General features: G+C 41.4%; 1 protein-coding gene across 1 annotated transcript in view; it reads left to right on the top strand.

The window, feature by feature from the left end:
• The window catches only part of OSTF1 (osteoclast stimulating factor 1), a 48,985-nt gene extending 30,249 nt beyond the window's left edge, over positions 1–18,736 (top strand). The window contains exons 3-10 of the mRNA XM_008690967.2: positions 342–392; positions 3,015–3,078; positions 4,747–4,800; positions 5,739–5,846; positions 6,780–6,829; positions 9,576–9,654; positions 12,460–12,558; positions 18,204–18,736. Of these exons, the coding sequence (XP_008689189.1) occupies positions 342–392; positions 3,015–3,078; positions 4,747–4,800; positions 5,739–5,846; positions 6,780–6,829; positions 9,576–9,654; positions 12,460–12,558; positions 18,204–18,262 (564 nt within the window). The 3' untranslated portion in view covers positions 18,263–18,736. The remainder of the gene's footprint in view (positions 1–341; positions 393–3,014; positions 3,079–4,746; positions 4,801–5,738; positions 5,847–6,779; positions 6,830–9,575; positions 9,655–12,459; positions 12,559–18,203) is intronic.
• The last annotated feature ends 635 nt before the right edge of the window (positions 18,737–19,371 follow it).

Genomic DNA, 19,371 nt, shown 5'->3' with positions numbered 1-19,371 from the left:
AATTTTTATGAGAAAGAAGTTCTATTAATATTCTCTTTTGGTAGAAAAATGCCTTGCCTTCATTGTGGAAGAATATAAGATGTGTGTGTAGGGGGGATTTCTTACATGTTATGTATGCAATTCTTTGAAGTTCATCATGGGAACAATTCAGCTTTCTACCTCCGTGTTAGTTTGTCAGTAATGTTTCATTATGTGGCCTGTGTGCAGATGGAAGTATCTAAAAACCACATTGTCTATAAGGTACTTTGGGACTTGAAATTCACAGAATCATTAGCATCATCATTATATTGTAATTCATGAAAAATCACATGAAGTCACACTGTATGTATTTTTTCTTTCAGCCAGATGAATTGTACTTTGAGGAAGGTGATATTATCTACATTACTGACATGGTAAGCCCAGCTAATATTTTGTAATACTACGTATGAACTAAAGATGCGTAAGACTATTTTGTGTAGCTATAATATTGCACACTATTTAAATGTTTATCTGTATAGAAATATGTATGCCCAGGTTTGTTCATTTTAGCACCGTTTGTAATAATAGCACAAAATTAGAAGTAGCCCTTATGACGACCTATAGGAAGATAGTTGAATAAGCTTCGGTATATCCACAAATAGGGTATTATGCATTAATAAAAAGGAATGAGGAATATCTCTAAATGCTATTATGGAGTAATTTAAGTGAAAAAAGGCAAGGTAAAAAAAAAATGCAAACAGTGTGCCTTATTTACCTAAGAGAGGTTATATGTATAACTGTTTTCTTCGGTTTAAAACAAAAAGTCAAAGGAGGAATCATCGAATAAAATTTAAAAAATAGTTTCTTCTATGTGAGGGAAGGGAAATAGGGTAGAGGGAACATGGACTTTTAAAAACTTAACCTTGTTTTGGAGATCTGACTTTGGAGTCATGTCAGCTTCTGCATAGTTATAAAATTAAATGGTAAAAAAGCAATCCCTGAAATTTAAAAGTAGAGTGAATCAAATGAAGTTAATTGTACCCCAGGTAATTGGCATAACCACACAGAAAGGAGGAACTGTTCTAGTGAACTTAAAACTCAGCAGTTTGACAGAACATCTCCAGTAGAATATACAGGAAGGACAAAGGACTGGCAAGAAAAATAACTGTAAACTGGTTTTAATCATGATCTTGTAGCAGAAGCACTGGCATTGCTATTCTGAGATTTTCGCATGTGTATTGTAGTTGAGAGCAAATGAGTCATTAGGTCAGTGATACTGACAACTGGGATCTTCAGCCTGCAAGAAAAGATACACAGATGTAAGATCAGTGAGGTTAAGCTCTGTAGCTTGGCATCTGTATGGCCAACATGTTGTGTTTTATCTACAATAAAATAAAAACGTGTCCTACTCTGTCCTTTGAAAAGGCCTAGAAAAAAAAATGACCAACCCAATAATGATATGTTATTTTGCATTCAAAGGAACAAGGCTCTGTCGAGAAGGGTATAGCTGTTACCAGGTTGGGGGCAGAAGAGGTACAAGATAATCTGAGAACACTGTGTTATTAGAAAGCAAGGAAGCCTCCCGAGACAACGGGGGTCACAGTAGAAAGACGGGAACGAAGTCGAAGAGGCTGCCGCTAGTCAAAGATAGGACAATTTGAACAGTTAGGTCAGCACTCCCCAGGATTGAAGCACATTTACTGTGTTTAAATCCATGAGCTGCCAGTAATTCTTCACAAAACCCAAACATCATTCTTCACCCTGAGAGGATGCTAGGGAACCAACTTTTTATTCTGACAACTTCAGTTAAGGAAAATAATGAGCATTGATTCCGACTTTTCTCTATGAACTTCATCTCCGGGTAACCTGAGAGTTGATGAGGGAACATTTTTCTTTAAAGAGATATTCTGATTGTTTAAGTGAAAAAGGAGTGATAGAACGTCACCATTTTGCAGCCCCCAGGAAATAATGGATCCAGCTCATGCTCTTCAGTGGCTAACTCACATTATAAAAAGAGGCCACCAGACATTGTGAGTCTCCTGATGGAAGAAATCAATACTACCTATAAGATAGTCTTACCCAAAAAACTGAATCTGAATCTCATAAAGCCTCTAGAACTAACGACCAGTTTATAGGCAGTAACGGGGAACAGCACACATTTTTGGTAACACGGAGATGCAGTAGGCAAAATCCTGACTGTTTGAAACTCAGCAGAACAAATGGACTGGTTTCTTCAACAAGTATACTATGAAGGAATGAAAAAAAAAAAAATGGAGAGAAACCTATATACTAAAAAGAGACCAAAGAGGCAAATCAGTCAGTCATATTGAATGGCCCTTATTTGGATTCTAAATTGTGGGGCAACTGGAAAATTTGAATATTGATGCAGATATTTGATGATATAAAGGAATTATTGAAGTAAATTTTAAGCTGTGATAATGGCTTTATGTCTTTGGAAAAAATCCTCATCTTTCAGAAGTACATGATGAAGTATGTACAGGTGAGCTAATGTCTACAGTCCATTCAAGATGATCTGAGAGGGAGGGAAGTCGTGGGTTAGATATATGAAACAGTTGGCCGTGAGTAAGTACTTTATGCAGGTGGGAGATGAGTTTATGTAGGTTCATTGTCCTGTTCGTTCTACTTTTTATAGGTTTGAATTTTTCTAAAATAAGGTTTCCCCCCAGATGAAGCTAAAATAAAGAGATCTTTAAAAAAAGCAATCTTCAGGCTAAGAGAAAGTAGACTCTGGACAGAAAAATTCTATGGATAGTTTAAATGTAATTGTTTTCTTCCCTTTCATATGATCACTGATGTGTGGTTGTTCAGGCTCTGCAATGAAGTGTGTTGTGTGTGTTGCAGGCCGACGTGGGTATATTTGTACTTTAATGGTAAGGGGAATGGGCATCCGTAACTAGGGGTGGGGAAGCTTGATGGTTTTGACCGGGGCCGATGGACATTCTGTAAGCAGGTACAGTCCGTGAGCCAGATAGTTTTAAAAGTCATTGAATGTAAACTGAGCTTGGTACCACTTAATCTAACTCTTCTTTCACTAGAGTGATACCAACTGGTGGAAAGGCACCTCCAAAGGCAGGACTGGACTCATCCCAAGCAACTATGGTAAGCACGGCTGTGGTGGTGATTACTTTGTGTCTACTTTGTGTACTTTCAATTGTCTGGTTCCTGAAGCCTCTCTGCTTGCTGTCCTTGCTGAGAAGTCAGTGGAGTCATTGCCAGGGTAGGACATCTTGTACTCCACGAATCGGCCATTAATAAAAGGGGAATGGGCACTGGAGGTACATGAGCTTAATTCTTTGGCTTAAGAAAATGCATTGTAGCACTCTCGATAGAACCCAGGGTTTCCAAGGAAATGTTTATGGCTTTCCTTTATCCAGCTCTTAGAATGTTTTTTTCTTTTCTTTTGCTGTTAAACTAAATATGAAATGGTTTCTTAGCCTAGCCCGTTCTTTTGTGATGAAGTGACCTTGCCTTGTTAATTCATGTCTGGGGCAGTTATTAAATGGGCGTCCGGGCAGTTTGAGGAGCTTGAGTCGTGAGAGGCAGCCTCTGCCATGAAGCCACTTCTAGTTGGAAGAGGGACAGATAGACAAAGTACTTCTATAGAAAGCAGCAGAGTAGAGTAAAAAGGGCACAGGATTGGTAAACAGGGTTTTAATCCTTTTTCTTGTACTTCTTAATAACAAGGGACTTCAGTGAAGGCACTTAACCGCTGTGCCTGGGACTGTTTCCCCATTGGTGTAATAAGAGGTTTGATTTCAGTCACTTCCAAGGTTCCTTTTGACTTCACCATTAGATGTATTCCCAGACCAGTGGGGCTGGCGTCAGGCACCAGTTCCAAGTACTGGCACAGGACTTAGAAAGTTTCGAGAAAGGTACTGCTGCAAAGTTCCTAGGGGAGCGAAGAGGGGGAGGGAAAGGAAGGGGAAGTGAGAGCTGAGGTCTGGGGCGCCCACGGTGGCCCCACTTGCCCTGGTCTAAAGGTGATGCCATCATGGGTTAAAAAAGACTCAAAGCATTTCTACATTCCTCTGACCTTTGCACACTCCGTTTCCAGCCAGTCCCAGACAGTGCGCATATAAAATGTTCCCCCATTGCTTTGGATCTCCAGTGGCCAAGGGGCTGTGCAGTTACAGCTCTTTATGGCGGGAGGGGGTGGGTCTGACATCCTTTTGAACCACAGTCTTCATGTGGTCCCTCCTGCTGATTCTGGGACAGCGGAGAACACCTTGCTCAGAGCCAGGTAGGGATGCTGTTTGCCGTTTGTAAGTACAGGAAGCAAACTGTTTACCCCTCGTGCGTGCCCCCCACATGCACGTATACAAGGTAAACAGGATTATTTTTGGCCATCTTCAAAGTAGGGTGTTTTTACAGAATGTAAAAACGAACATCGACTGTTTTCCTTTGCATTTTTGTGACTCGGTTTATGACATACTTGAGTATACTGGTATGCAGGCCACGGGTCTGTTTGTTTTTGCTTATACTTCCAGTTAATTACTGTGTGTGGCTTTTGTTTATACTCAAGTTAATTGCTGTGGTGTTGCCTTATTGCTTAGCTTGGTTTCATTTAGCAAATAATTCAGCTTCTTTTGAAGCAGGAAGCATCCGTTTGATTTTCTGCTGGTTTTTTTTTTTTAATCCACACTAAAAAGGCTGCCCTGTGGTGGAAGGCCCTAGCACTCGGGGACTTGGGGGACTGCGAAGTGGTTTCAGTGAGTCATTGGGATGGCACTCTCAACCTTGGCTTTGCTCTTTTTATTTTCAATCTAGTGGCTGAGCAGGCAGAATCCATTGACAATCCGTTGCATGAAGCAGCAAAAAGAGGTAGGTGTGATTTTTTTTTGATTCAGATACACAGCAGAGTAAAACACGCAGGTTTTAATTATATAGTTTGATGACTTTTGACCAGTGTAGACACCCATGTCAGCACGACCCAGATCAAGATCTAGAACACTTCTGTCATCCCAGAAAGTCCCCATTCCAGTTAAACCCCCGCCTCCCCCAGAGGCAATCTCTGTTCTGCCTTCTGTCACCTGGAGAGAGAAAATGTAATTAAATTTCTTCTGTATTTCCTTAAGTAAGCTCTACATCCCAGTGTGGGGCTCGAACTTGCAACCCCGAGATCAAGCATCACAAGCTCTACCAATGGATGTACAACGCACAGAGCTTGCTCGTGTTACGTCACTTACATCCACACTGATGGGCGTGTATGTGTGGCCAGCCCGTGTGTACCCTAGACCTGAATGTTTGCATCCCCTCGAGATTTAGATGTTGAAATCTCACCCCAGTGCACTGGTGTTTGGAGGTAGGGCCTTCCGTGGGTGATTTGCTTATGCAGGCTCTACCCTCATGAATGGAACCGGTATGGAGACCCCAGGGAGCTCCCCTGCTCTTTCTGTCCAAGGGGTGGAAAGCCAGTGTCCATGAACCAGGAAGCAGGCTCTTCCCGGACCCTGAATCTGCCGGCACCTTGACTCTGGACTTCCCAGAACAGTGACAAATAATGCGTGCTGTTTTAGCCTTTCTTACCCTCTCCCCTCCCCCACCCCCAAGTTGTTGTCAGTGCTTTTCATTAATAAACTGGAAGCGAAAATGTACTATAATGAACGTATTACCGGGCGGGTCTTAATTTCAGACTTGCTGATGAATCCATTCTAGATGGGAATTTATGGAGGATGAAATTGATTTCAAAGCACAACCAAACCAAACCAAAAAAGCCAAACCCTTTTGCTCGTGTTTTTATAAATGTGAAATTTTTTCAGGCAACTTGAGCTGGTTGCGAGAGTGTTTGGACAACCGAGTTGGCGTTAATGGCTTAGACAAAGCCGGAAGCACCGCCCTGTACTGGGCCTGCCACGGGGGGCATAAAGGTACTGGCTTCTTCTGTTTGCTGTCCTCGTAGTCCACACGCTGCTGAAACGGCATTTCACAGAGAGGAGATGGATTTACAGAAATGAAAACACAAATTATTATTTTCAAGTCCTTTAGAACCTCGGCCAAAAGCCTTGTTCCTGGAAGGTCTGCAAAACAGTAGGTAGAATGCTCACTTCATGGACCTCTCTCCCTTGAAAGACTGGAAACTTCCTTTCCTTTCCCAGGCTTGGAAAGGTTACAGGAAAACAATAGTCATGTAAAAGCAAACCCTAGGATCTAATCTTACAGAAGAACGGGGCAGACGTGACTCCTCCAGCTTAGTTTTTCCCAAGATACGCTTTCGTGATTTACGTTTTAAGTTGAGTGCACGCTGTTCAATGGAGGGGAGAGACCGCATCTGCTTAAGTTAGTGATCGAGTTGGTAACCTTCTCAGTTATAATCAATAATATGACAAGTGGAATTTCTAGGTCTGTTTCAGCCTGACCAAACATCTGCCACACCCATTTACTTCTCCCTATAACACACACACAAAACAAACACAACAACCAGAAACAAAGCACCCAGCAGATTAAATAGCAGAGCCAAAGGAAAGTTTCTGGCTGTTTCCCAAAAGGAAGCCGATCTTATTTTAGCTAATAAACACAGATTAGTTAAGTGAATATCAGGTAGCATAGCGAATGTAGAGTTATTTTTACAGTGGTTGCCATGTCAAAATGCAAAAGCCAGATTATTTGAAAACAGCTTTTCCCTAGATAATTCTATTTTTTAGGTTCTTAAGTCTTGTACTTACATAAATTTAAAAAATTTTGTTACACGAATGTTCTTGAAGATTCTTCTAAGGAATCCTCTCTTTTAAAACTATTATGCATACTCTTGTCAGCCTTTTCCTTTTCATTCTTAAAAAATGTCTTTCCTCTTTGAATTTCAGACATAGTGGAAGTGCTGTTTACTCAACCAAACATTGAACTGAACCAACAGGTAAGATCGCTTACGCAGAAGTCAGTCATCATAATACACCTGCCTTGTTCTCGCGGTGCAGCTTATGGGCATGCAAAGGCCTTTCTTTGTGCCTTGAATTGACCTTTTCCCATTTAGTATCTTTGATACCATTTTTAATCAAAACACTACAAACCCATTAGTTAAAAAATCACTATGGTACTGAAGTCCAGATTGCATAAACCCAAGATGCCTACGGAGCTGTTCCCTAAGTCATCATCTTCATCATCTTCCGGTGTCCTGTCTGAAGGTTTCAGCTTGTCACTGCCCCCACTCTGATCTGCGGGCTCCCAACCTTTGCTCCTCTGGTCCTCCCCCACGTATCCTATCAGAGTTCTCGGTTATGTTACTCTGCAATGCTTACAAGTATTATGGCTATTTAAATTTTGCTCATTGCTGGTGTCACTTTTGTTCTAGACTTACTGACTTTTATTTAGCTGGTTTTTGGTTTTTGTATCTCACTAGAGACTTCCACACTGTTTCACGTTCTCTTGACATGCTTTTCCAAAATGTGTAAGATAACTGCTCCCCCCGCCCCCCGATGGTAGTGGTGCTTCCCGAAGCTCTCATCCTTATTCTCTGATCTGAGCAGCTTGGGCCCTGCTGCCCTTTGCTATCTTCCTGGGAAGCCTTACCTTCACCTCCCGCCTGTGGTGTGTCTTCAGTTCTGCGTCCGTTCTGTTGTTGAAGAACATCTTCAAGTAGATTCCTAAGAAAGGGGACCACGGGATTGATGATTTGCCTGACAGAATTCGAGGTTGAAAATGATTTCCCTTAGAATTTTGCAGGCAGGGCTCTAGGGTATTTAATTTTTAGGATTGCTTTTGAGAGGTTTGGTGCCATTTCGATTCCCATTCTTTTGCGTGTGATCTGCTTTTTCTCTCGCTCAGAATTGTCACTCTGTCCGTGGTGTTCTGAAATTTCACCACAATGTGCTTTAGAGTGGGTCTCCTCCCAGTAACGATGGTGGACTCTCTCAGCCTGGAAAAATACTGTCTGTTGTTTCTATTCCAGTTTTTACTGACCATTGTCTTTGTTCTTGGTTCTGGAATGCCCCTTTGTAGTGAGGTAGGACCTCTTAACATTGAGGCCCAGTTATTTTAGTTTCTCTCAGAGATTTTCTTACCTTTATCTTGGTTACCTTTTCAATTTCTTAGTGTCCTGTGTAAGTTTTCTATTGCAGTGTAATAAAAAACCACAAACTCAGCCACTTAAAACGACACCCATTTGTCTTATACTTTCTGTAGCCTGGAATTCTGGGCCTGGCACAGCTGGGTTCTCTGCTCGGGGTCTCACAGGCCGGAATCAAGGGATTGGCTGGACTTGGTTCTCCTCTGGAGCTCAGATCCTGTTCCAGGCTCACTCAGGTTTGCCAGGAGGATTGAGTTTCTTGCACCTGTAGTGCTCTGGCCCGCAGCTTTCAGAGATCACCCCTCTCCGTGGACGTTTCGCAACATGGCTGTTTGCTTTCTTTTTTAAGGCCAGTAGGAGATTGGGTCTCTGAGGCTGTACCTTTGGGAAAGGGCCCACCTGGCATATAATCTCCCTTTTGATGGACTCAGCATCAACTGATTAGAAACCTAATTATGGGAGTGATATCCCATTATATTCATTAGTCTCACCCATACTCAAGGTGGAGGAATTCTTCAGGGGGTGGGTCCCAGTGGGCAGGGATCTTGGGTACCATCTTAGAATTCTGTCTACTATAAGCTCTTCCTTCTGCTCTGATGATTACTTTTAAGTAGCATCTTTTCTGGTTCCATTATGCTCTTTCATGTTATAGCTCAGATCTATTAGTTACAGCTTTTTAAAACATTTTCTGTCATACTGTGCTGTTATCTTTTTCCCCTGAGTTCCATTAATTTTGTTTTGATCTTTTCTCATATAATGGAGGCTCTCCTCAAATACCTAGTATCCTTGTCTGTCCATTCATGTTGAAGTGTGATGGGCATTCTGCATGCTTATGGGGTTTCTCCATAGGGTCAAGTAAGGTCCTGGCTGTTTCGCTGGGTGATACCCAGATGTCAGTGTGAGTACCCTCTCCCTCCTCCACGTGTAGGGCTGTTCCACTCCACCAGAGAACTATCCTCCAGCCTCCCGCCCCGGGGGTAGATGCTACACAGTGCACCCTGGGGCAGTGGGGTAGGTAAAGGCAGCTTGCAGCTCAGCTTGTAGGTCTTCAAGCTCACCCACTGCTTTTAGCTCCTGGCCTCGTCGCCACTTTCCCTTGTACCTCTAAGTTCCACGGGCTTGGAAACGATCTGGTTAATTTCTCAACAGGGTAATTCTGCCATCTGTATGGGGTCACCTGGCAGCAAGGAGAAAGGAAGGTGATCTAATTACTTCCATAAACAGTTTCACCCAGTCCTCTTGTTTTCAGTCCCACGCCTCATGCCCCCTCCAGCGTCTCCGGGCGTCTCCAGTTGCTAATTCATGCGAGGTTTCTGCAGGGATAGATCTGCTTGCTTCCTCCCCGTGTCGCCCTCTGCGGGCATCTGCGGTTCCACTGGTGCCCTGCCAGTTCGGTTTCTGCTCCTCTGTCCCCTCCCCTCCCCCCCACATGACTCTTCTGTCCTCTCATGAGTCTCCTTTCTCTCTTTGGAATATTATACGATTTCATGACTCGTTCTCATTGTAGGTGTACTTGAATTCATGCCTGAATTCGTGCCTATTGTCAGTACTCACTCTATTTTTTAAAATGCTGCTTTCTCTTTTTAAATCACCGTAGAACAAGTTGGGAGACACAGCTTTACATGCTGCTGCCTGGAAGGGTTATGCGGATATCGTCCAGTTGCTTCTGGAAAAAGGTAAAGCGTGTGCCCAGTTTCTCTGGCCTTCGCGTACCCTGGAAAAATAGGCTACATCCGGCTATATCATTTGAAATAGTAGGAAGAATAATAGCCTCGGTGTTTTGAAACTGGGATTTTAACTTTCACTCTGTATCACCGGGTTGTTACAATAAGATGAAATTACAGTGTTGAGGTGATTTGTATGAAGTTTTTAGTTTTAAATTGAAAGCTTGGTAAGCTTTAAGATTACGTGTATTACTTTTAGGGCTTGTTTATTGTATATTTCTGCAGGATTAAAGGGCCTTAGAAGAAAGATGTGCGTGCGTGCACGTGTGCATGCGTGTGCGTGCGTGTGCAGAGAAGATCCTATCTCAGCTGTATGGGTAGATTTGCTGAGGCCCCTGTTCACACGGGAAAGTCTTGGTAGATAGGAAAGCAAGCTGTAGCTATAATGTCCTGTTTCGAGCTGAGCGGGTGCTAGGTGTACAAAGAATGAGAAGATGCCTCGATTCCCTGTTTCTGTACAGGTCAGAGGGGACAGCGAAATTATGGACCGACCACCCATCCATCCATTTGTCCCGCAAATAGTAATTAACCCGTACGAAGGGCCAGGCATATCCCCGCATACTTTACCCTGGTCCAGAAGGCTATAATATAAGTTGCTTGAATCCCAAGGTGTCATATGGATGCACTGTCATTAGGGATCCTCGGGGCAGTGTTGAGAGATACATGAGAGGAAATGTTACTGATTTAAAATATGTTGATGATGGAAACCGCAGGTATAAAAAAAGATCAGACTGCGCCAGGACCACTCTAGTGCCCCCTAAAGGTAATGCTGAGAATTGCACCATCTGTGCCAGCCGCCACTAACCACTTGGGCCACTGAGCCCGTGTAATGAGCCTAGTCTGAGCTGAGATGTGCTGTAAGTGTAAAATGCACATCAACTGTCAAAGACTTAGTGAAAAAAGATGTGAAGCGTCACAGTAATTTTTACGTTGGTTCTATGATTAACTGGTCACATTCTGGATATACTGGGTTCAAGAAAATGTATGATGAAAACGAATTCCTCTTTTTGAAAATGTGGCCTCTAGAAAATTTGAAATGACATATGTGGCTCACATTGTATTTCTCTTGGGTGGCGCCGGGGGAGAGGGACACAGGAAATGGTTGTTTCTTCTGTTGCATTGCTGGCTCTGAGCATTTCCTGTCCTGACAGAAATCATGTACATGAGTTCTAAAGGGTAATTTAATGTAAGATACGATTAGTCACAGAACTCTTTTTTTTTTTCAAAGATTTTATTTATTTATTTGACAGAGATAGAGACAGCCAGCGAGAGAGGGAACACAAGCAGGGGGAGTGGGAGAGGAAGAAGCAGGCTCATAGCAGAGGAGCCTGATGTGGGGCTTGATCCCAGAACGCCGGGATCACGCCCTGAGCTGAAGGCAGACGCTTAACCGCTGTGCCAACCAGGCGCCCCAGAACTCTTAACCCTCCAGGTTTTTTTTTTACCTATAGAGCAATGAGAGAATGAGGTTTCTATAGACCCTTCGCTATGGGTAGATCTAAATCTGCTCACGAGGGCGATTTTGACACACAACCACCATATTCCTAATTAATGCCATACTTTCTTAACTCAGTTGTTTTTGTGCCTTTGAGTTTCATTACATTTATTTTCTTGTTTATGGAAGAGGATGTGGTTGCAAAGACAATGGCACTCTCCTACACTGTGGCAGAAAGTGTAAATTGGTAAAGCCTTCTTGGAAAGCAATCTGACTGTAGCTAGCAGAATTAAAAATGTACGTATCCTTACATTCCCGCGTCACTTCTAGAAAACCATACCTCAGAAAGATGTTGTTCAAGGAGGTTTACGGCAGTATTGTTTGTGATAAAGGAACAGCCTAAGTGCCCCTTACTAGGGGGGTGATTAAGTAAATTTTGCAGTGTCCACAAAATTGAACACTTACATATATTTAAATAGATCAGGCCATAATGATGTGTGTTAATAAGGAATGGTATTAAGGAATACCGTATGTATTGTTAGGTTAAAAAAATCAATTTACAGACCAGTATATGTGATACGATTTTGTGTATGTATACATATATGTCTGTGAGTGCATTCACGCACGTAAGGGAGATGAGGGTTGCTGGGAATGGTGTCCTGTGGACAAGCGAGAAGGGGAAGGAAGGGGTCAGTTGGGGGATGAAATGGCACGTGTGCTTCTGTTCAGCATACGTCTATATTTTTGAATCTTTAACAGTGAAGATGGACTCGCGAATTCTGATCTAATTTTTACCATAGCGAAGACGACGAGAAAAGGAAGTCAAAGATGGGCTGCGGGAACAATGCATTGCCTCTGGGTTTTATTGTGTTACTCTTCTGCTAATTTGCAAAGGAGTATACTTACAGATATAAAATATTAATCCCCTCAGGCACAAGCCATGTGGTATTTTCTCAAGAAGCAACGGGTGTCTTACATTGACTCTCCAAACACTGGTGCCAGGACACACAGGAGTCTAACTGACTCAGGATTCACCTCGGGGAGAGTCACCTCCCTGCCGAAAAGTCACATGCAGTATTCTAAGGACTTGAAAGGAAAGGCTGTATTTTAATGGTGCCAACTTACCCGGGGTCCAGGAGCAAGCTCCCTGATTAAAGATGCCAAATGGGCTTTTACTGTTCTGAAAAAGCTTATTACTTCAGGGCCGGAGTGGTTCTCCAGTTAGTTTGGCCCAAAGTGATTAGTTTGGGTGGAAGGAAGATTGTCTGCTACTCTAGATTCTTCAGAAACACCTGATGTGCTTTTCTTGTGTTGGGGGAAAGGTGCAAGAACAGACTTAAGAAACAATGAGAAGAAGCTGGCCCTGGATATGGCTACGAATGCCGCCTGCGCATCTCTCCTGAAAAAGAAACAGGGCACAGGTATTTGGCTTTAATTCTTCTTTCTCCTTGGGCACCATCACGACCAAGGTTTATCATCCTAGAACTGGGAAGAAAGTGGTTCTGAAATTAGGTTTTATCTCCTTGGTCTAATTTGGAACGTTGGCCATAGAAGAAATACCTTCATATGAACAAGTTGAAGAGACATTGACCTTCTAGTGTTTTTTGTATGTTTCCTTTGTGCCTTATAGTCAAGTTGTAATCACCTTGCTTTCCATTAGAGCCCTTATCAGAGAGCCATGGTCTCTGTATCCTTGATAGGTTTTTGTAAGTGGCTGTCTCTAAATAATAATTTTCAGTTAAGCACTGAAGAGCTCCACAGTGATATTTGGTTTCTATTTTAAATGAGAGTATCGGTAAACTATAATCAGAATTATTCTAGACTTGGTAAACAATTTGGTGTTTATTTATAGATTCTGAGGTGGTTTTTAAAGGTGAAGTTTAGGTATACATCCTTGAAGATAAAAATATCTCCTGGTGTGGGAGAATAGGTTTGAAAGAAAAAAATGAAAGGTTCATGTGGTTGTTTTGAAAAGGTGTTAAAGAAAAGGTGTTAAACCCATTTACATCCTTCATGATTACTATTCAGAGACTGGCCATTTATTGGACCTCTCAGTACATAACCTACTGAATGAATGATTCCCCCTGAAAGAAATGCTTTAACCCTTCTTCCTGTTCCCCTCTCTTGTCTCTCCCTTTCCTTCGCCATCAGCCTCCGGGCCCACAAGGAACCCAGAGGTAGAAAAAAGAAAAGTAGAAGATGATTTGATTGGAGGGCACATTCAGTCTTTTTATTCCCTCCCCTCTTTTCTCAAGCCTTACTTTACTCTTACGTTTGGCACTTTCATGCCACTTTGAAGGATAAGCCAATGATTGATACATCTTTTCCACCATTTTCTAGAATAGAAGTATTTTAATGGAGAACTCACGTTTCACAGGTCTTTATTTAACATTGCTATTCATCATTCCAACCTTTTCTAGTATTGTTTTAGAGTCTAAAGTTTAGACTGATCCATACTGGTGGAGAATCGCCAAAACAACTTTTGAGACATTTCCGGTATAGAGGCTAAGTGCATTTGTTTCCATTGTAAGCTGAGGGTAATATCACTCTCAGAGTTCTGAGCTTGTGTAATGAGGTACTGGTTTCATCATTTGAATCACATTCCCATTAATTTTTGAACTCTTGGAAAGCTTTTCTCTTCCTTAGCTAGGTACCCTTTGTCTTATGAGAAGAGACAACATTATCTTATTCCATAGCCCAGTTCCAGCAGAAGCAACAAAATAAAGTCAGTCCTTTGGTTTCCTGCTTTAGTCAGTCAAAAATAGCAAACAGTCCCCCTCTCCATGATTCACCAAAGGGAGCTTCCCAGAATTATCCTCCTTGTCCATCACCAGATTCCCATCATACCCCTCCTCACGAATCTGCTGTTCCTTTTGTTCTTTACTCCAGATAGGTCTTTGTTCCAGTTTTTTATTTCTTTCAACTTCAGATAGAGTGTAAACCATTAAACCTTTAAGCAGCTTGGGTTCCTTAATTATTTAAGCCATGACTGCTCACTGGCAGAGCTGGTGTTTCTGCACGGTAATTACTCATGCATAGATGGATTGAGGGTCTGCTAAGCGAGTGAGAAAATATTTACCAGCTGGGTGGTGCTCCCTAGCAGTCCTACATTTTGATCGAGAAGCCATATATGCAGCTCTGAGGGAGAGGTACTTTTACTTGGCGTGTATCTCACCTTTCTGCTGCCTTGGTTGGTTCCGGAAGTTGGACTATGGCCTAACTTCCTTTTTCTGCCACTGACTTCCTGTTGCTATATGGGTCCCTTCAGAATGTCCTGACTGTGGGGTAAGACTTCTTATGAGCTGAAGGTTATCGGAGACTCATGGATACTTACTTAAGCTTGATCATGGTAGACAAGGAAAATACCACTCTTGCCTCAAACTCCCGAGAGCAGTACCCAAAAGCCTCCCCATAAGCAGTGGGAGCTGGGAGAGGCAGGTGGCAAACTGTTCTTTTTCCCCTCACCATTCTACAGTCTTTGTGGAATAGGGCTGGGAGGTAGGTCTCTTTTTCTCTGTTCATGCCAAGTGTCTTTAGTCTACTTTCCTAAATTTGTATTGATTAGATAATGGACTCACTAATGAGGTAATCTGGGGGCCTGGCACACAAAGGCAAGAAATGAGTTTTCATATTTCAGTTTTCATATTACCTTTTTCCTCTCTTTTTTCTTGCTTCATTCCCGCAATCATCCAGTAAAATGTTTCCATTTGTATTATGATCGTAGTTGGAATCAGAGTTAAATATTAGACCATATAGCTAATTGCCAGCACAGACTCTGCACTGGAAAAAGTATATTCTGATGTTGTTGCCCACTTACAAAAGCACATCTTGCATTTTTTTATAGAGAAAAAACAAGTCACATTTTGTAGTTACCTTGAAGGGTAACTTTGGGATATGAGTATGGGGCCAGGGTTCAGCTTTAAATTCTTTCTCTAGTTTTTACAAATTGGTGTATAATTTATATTAAGTAAATATATAAATCCTAAGTTTACATCTTGTGTGCGTGTGTGTGTTTTAACTGTGTTTACACCTATTTGCCGCAAGATAGAGAACATTTTCCATACCCCAGAAGCCCCCTCCGTATCCTCCCCTTCTCTCACCATAGACTGGTTTTGCCTATGCTTGAACTTGATATAAATGGAATCAAACAGTATGTACTTTTTTGTGTCTAACAGCTTTTCGCTTAATACTGTGTCTATGAAATGTATCCAGGTTACTATATCTTTCTTTCCACCATTCGTTCATTCATTCATTCATTCATTCATTCATTCATTCATCATTTGTCTGTCTTAAGTGCTGGTGCTTGATTTGGAATGTGCAAATCCAGGTCAGTGACACTGAGGAGAAATGGAAGTGAGGTAGGGGAGAAGGGGATGTACCGCTAGGAGATACATTACCATGATGGCCACGCCCCAAGTTGAACTGTAAAGAGAATAGCTCCTCAGCACTTGCCCATATGAGAAGTTTCCAGGGAAACTGCCTGAGAGCAATCCATGAAAGGAAGAAAGGAGAAGGAATTTATTTGCCTGGCTCATTCCTGTTTCTTGATTTCCTGTCAGCAAACGTTGCACCATGGCGAACCATCTTCTCCTGCTAACAGGAGAAACGAGGTTGAAATAAAGGGCAGGAGTAGCCATGGAAGCACAAAGAATATCTCAAATAGGCAAAACATAGGATCAGAGTAACAAAGTAGCGTTGGAAAGAGCTTTGCTATTGTCTTTTTGTCTTTAGTTTAAAAAGCTGCTTTTCCCAAGTTTATAGCCAGTCCTGAAGTTCATGGGTGTGTGTGGGATAGGACAAAGTATATTCCGCGCAGGTTTCCAGAACTTCTCATAAGGATGGACACGAATACAGACAACCTGGAGACTTCTAGGAGTTTGGAAGCTGCTGTGAAATCGTCGAAGTTGGCCTCTGTTCTGTTTATATCCACTTGTTTGTTCATCTTTCCTTCTTGTAGAAGATAAGTCCATTTCTACCTCCTTTGTGCCGACTCTCCCTTGTCCGTTCCCTTTTCTCAATAATTATTTTCCTAAATTTGTAAAGATAATGACTGGAAAAACTACCGTATCATCAGCATACATGAAACTAATAATGCCTTCAGATCATCAAATAAATCCTGTCATCCAAATTTGCCCCTTTTTCTCATACATATTTGTTTATGCTTTGTTTACCTATTTATCTGTTTACTTATTTGCTTATAGTTTAAGTCAGGGTCTGAATAAGGTTAGACTCTGATTGGTAGATATGTCTGTTAAATCAGTGCTTCCTCTCCCTTTCCTCTTCCTCTCCTTCACTAGCCTGGCCATTTACTTATTAAAGAAGCTGGGTCGGTTTTCCTGAATTTCCCAGTCTAGACATTGCCTGTGTGCAGCCCCATGGTGCTCTTTGTCATGTTACTCTTTCCTCTCTGTACTTTTGTCAGTCAGTGTTAGATCTAGAGGTTTGGTTAGATTTTACATTTCATCTGTCGGTCTGTCTAAGTGGTAAAGGGAAGAATACTTCATGAAGAAAGCTGTGTTGTTTCGTCAGAGGCACGTAATGTGTTTGTCACTTGTCCTGTGGCGTTAGCATTCATTGATGATCATCGTCTAGATCCACTATTTCACGAACAGTTGCAAAATGGTGGTATTTGAATTCTGTCACTACTTTCTCAGTTATTAGCCAGGAACATTCTGTAAAAAAAAAAAAAAAAATTCCCTTCATCCACGGTTTGTTTGCTCAGAGGTAATAGTTTGTGTAGTGGGGACAGAATAAAGGCTTGATTCTTGTCCTTTGTTAATGAGTTTCCAAAATAAGGTACTGGTGAAAATAAGGACTAGTGAATTCTCTTTGGTTTGTGTTGAAATATGTGCTGTGTTTCAATCCATCATATTTAGTATCATTTTAAAAAATATTTTTTAAAGAGAGAGCGTGAGCACAAGCAAGGGCAGCTGCAGAGGCAGAGGGAGAAGCAGGCTCCCCGCTGAGCAGGGAGCCTGATGCGGGGCTTGATCTCAGGACCCTGGAATCAGCACCTGAGCTGAAGGCAGACACTTAATTGACTGAGCTACTCAGGCACCCCTAGTATCCTTCTTAATGGTCCCTCTTTGGCTAGTGGAGGCTTCTTCAGGTTGGATCGTGAATCTGTTTAAAATGATGCTCTTTTTGATAGCATCTGTGTTTTATGGTTTGACAAGGGTTCCAGGTTCATCGTTTACTTTTCTGCCTCAGACTTGAAATCAGTCATATCTCCAGTGAGCATGGGGATATAGTATTTAGAGACCACGATAACATACATTTATTGAGCTTTTAGTGTACTTATACTTGCATTTCAGTCCCCCCCAAAAAATTATACCTCACTTAATCTGTTGCTTATAGGTGTTTAACTAGACCGTTGAATAGGTGAACAGTTAAAGATCAGATGTCTTCTTTTTGAATCCTGTTCAAGCCTAATTTAACTTATGGTGGGGTTCGGTTCTTTCCATTTCAAACTTTATTTATTTATTTATTTATTTATTTATTTATTTTCATTCTTTTGTTTCTGAGCCTACTTTGTCCGTATTTTTAAAAATGAAACTAAAGCTTCTGTCTTTTCATTCTCTTTCTTTTCCTTTTTTTCCCCCTCATTAGTTATCTTTCTACCCAGTGACCTTGCCTTCAGGTAAGGCCGAGGGTTGTCGGCTGACACAAGCCGTGTGTGCGCGCTTGTCCTTGGGAGAGGAGGTTGGAAGTACAGTGGTCAGAGTGGAGGGGCTTCCCGTGTGTTCCATGCTGGTCATGGTGCATGTGGCTGGTTGCATTTTGTGCGAGATAGATTAATGGTACCGTAGCACCACGTGCTTTTTTTTTTTTTTTTTTTTTGCACATCTAAAGAACGTGCAGACAGCTGTATTTGTCAGCCTCTGTGACACCAAAAAGTGAGCAGTTAGGCAGGAAAGCAAGAGTTGAAAAAGATCCTTGGGGGAAGTATAGTCCCTGGGTCTGAGGAAAGATTACAATTTGTTGAGCTATCAGGAGCTTTGAAAGTGAAAACATAATCTGAGCAATTTGTAATTTCTCTGTTTTGCTCTCCCCCCGTTCCGTTTAGATGCTGTTCGAACATTAAGCAATGCCGAGGAGTATCTTGATGATGAAGACTCCGATTAATTCCCTTCTGGAGCTTCGAGATTTAAAACCTCTGTTGCTTTTGCCATTCCAAAACCTTTGTCTTTGCCAGAAGAGTGTTGGTAACTGTTTTTGTCTTTTTTTTTTAAAGTCTTTATGAACATGGAAGTATTGCACTGTGTTTGAGTCGAACGTGTAAATGGGTAGGTTTTCATCTTCAGTTTGCCAATAAGTGACTGGATACTTTGCTGTATAAAGTACATTTTTGTTCACCAGAGTAGAACAAGAAGAGATTATTTCTATTTATCAAGTTAAAGGAATTAAAAACTTTTTTTTCTTTAAAAAAAAAATCAGAATGGTTTTTGGTTTTTTGTTTTTTTTTAGTTCTTACCTCAAGGATTGAAATATTTCAAGTGGATTTTTCAAGGGGGAGATGCTTGTTATAATAATGAACCAAAAGACTTAACAGAAAATCGTCAGCTATTCTGACAAAAATAAACATTTTAAGAGACTGTATTCCTTTTGTCTGTGTTTGTGGTATCACTATTTGCTGGTAAATAAAGCTCTTTATATTTATTTAGGTAAAGGCTGATTTTATTTTTTAAGTCTTATTTCATATTTATTAGCACAAAGAAATCGTAGTAGCCATATTTCTATTCAACTTTATATATTTGCTTTGATTGAAAGTCAAGACAATAGTCATTGAGAAGATACATTTATAATTAAATCTATAACTTCAGTAATTTTTAGACTTTTCAGTCTTATCTCGAAGGTTATACGTAGTGTGAAGAAATCCAGCAACTCATTACAGTTTGCTTATGGTCTGAAAGATTAAAAAAATTGATTTCCTTATCACGGAAGATGCCATCGTTTTCTATAATGGAGTAGCCAGGAGCCGTGAAATCTTTTTGTGTTCAGCTTTTCACTTTGATAGCATTTGTTTTCCCAGGGCGTGGTTCTCGCTCCTAACAGTTCAGATTCTGCTGCTAAAACATCAATTAATATTGCAGGGAGCCTTCTGTACTACTGAAAGGACCCTCGATTTGAGATTCCAGTTCTAATTTTGTCGTCGCTGTTGGCGTTTGCCTAGATTCCAGGCCCTCGGCCCAGAACCATATTTTGTAAGAAGACTTCGATGCTAATTTCAAAAA

The sequence above is a fragment of the Ursus maritimus genome, unplaced genomic scaffold (assembly GCF_017311325.1).
Source record: "Ursus maritimus isolate PB19 unplaced genomic scaffold, ASM1731132v1 scaffold_34, whole genome shotgun sequence".
NCBI classification, from domain to species: domain Eukaryota; kingdom Metazoa; phylum Chordata; class Mammalia; order Carnivora; family Ursidae; genus Ursus; species Ursus maritimus.
Note: the sequence above shows the minus strand (reverse complement) of the source record. Positions and strands in the feature narration are given on the sequence as shown.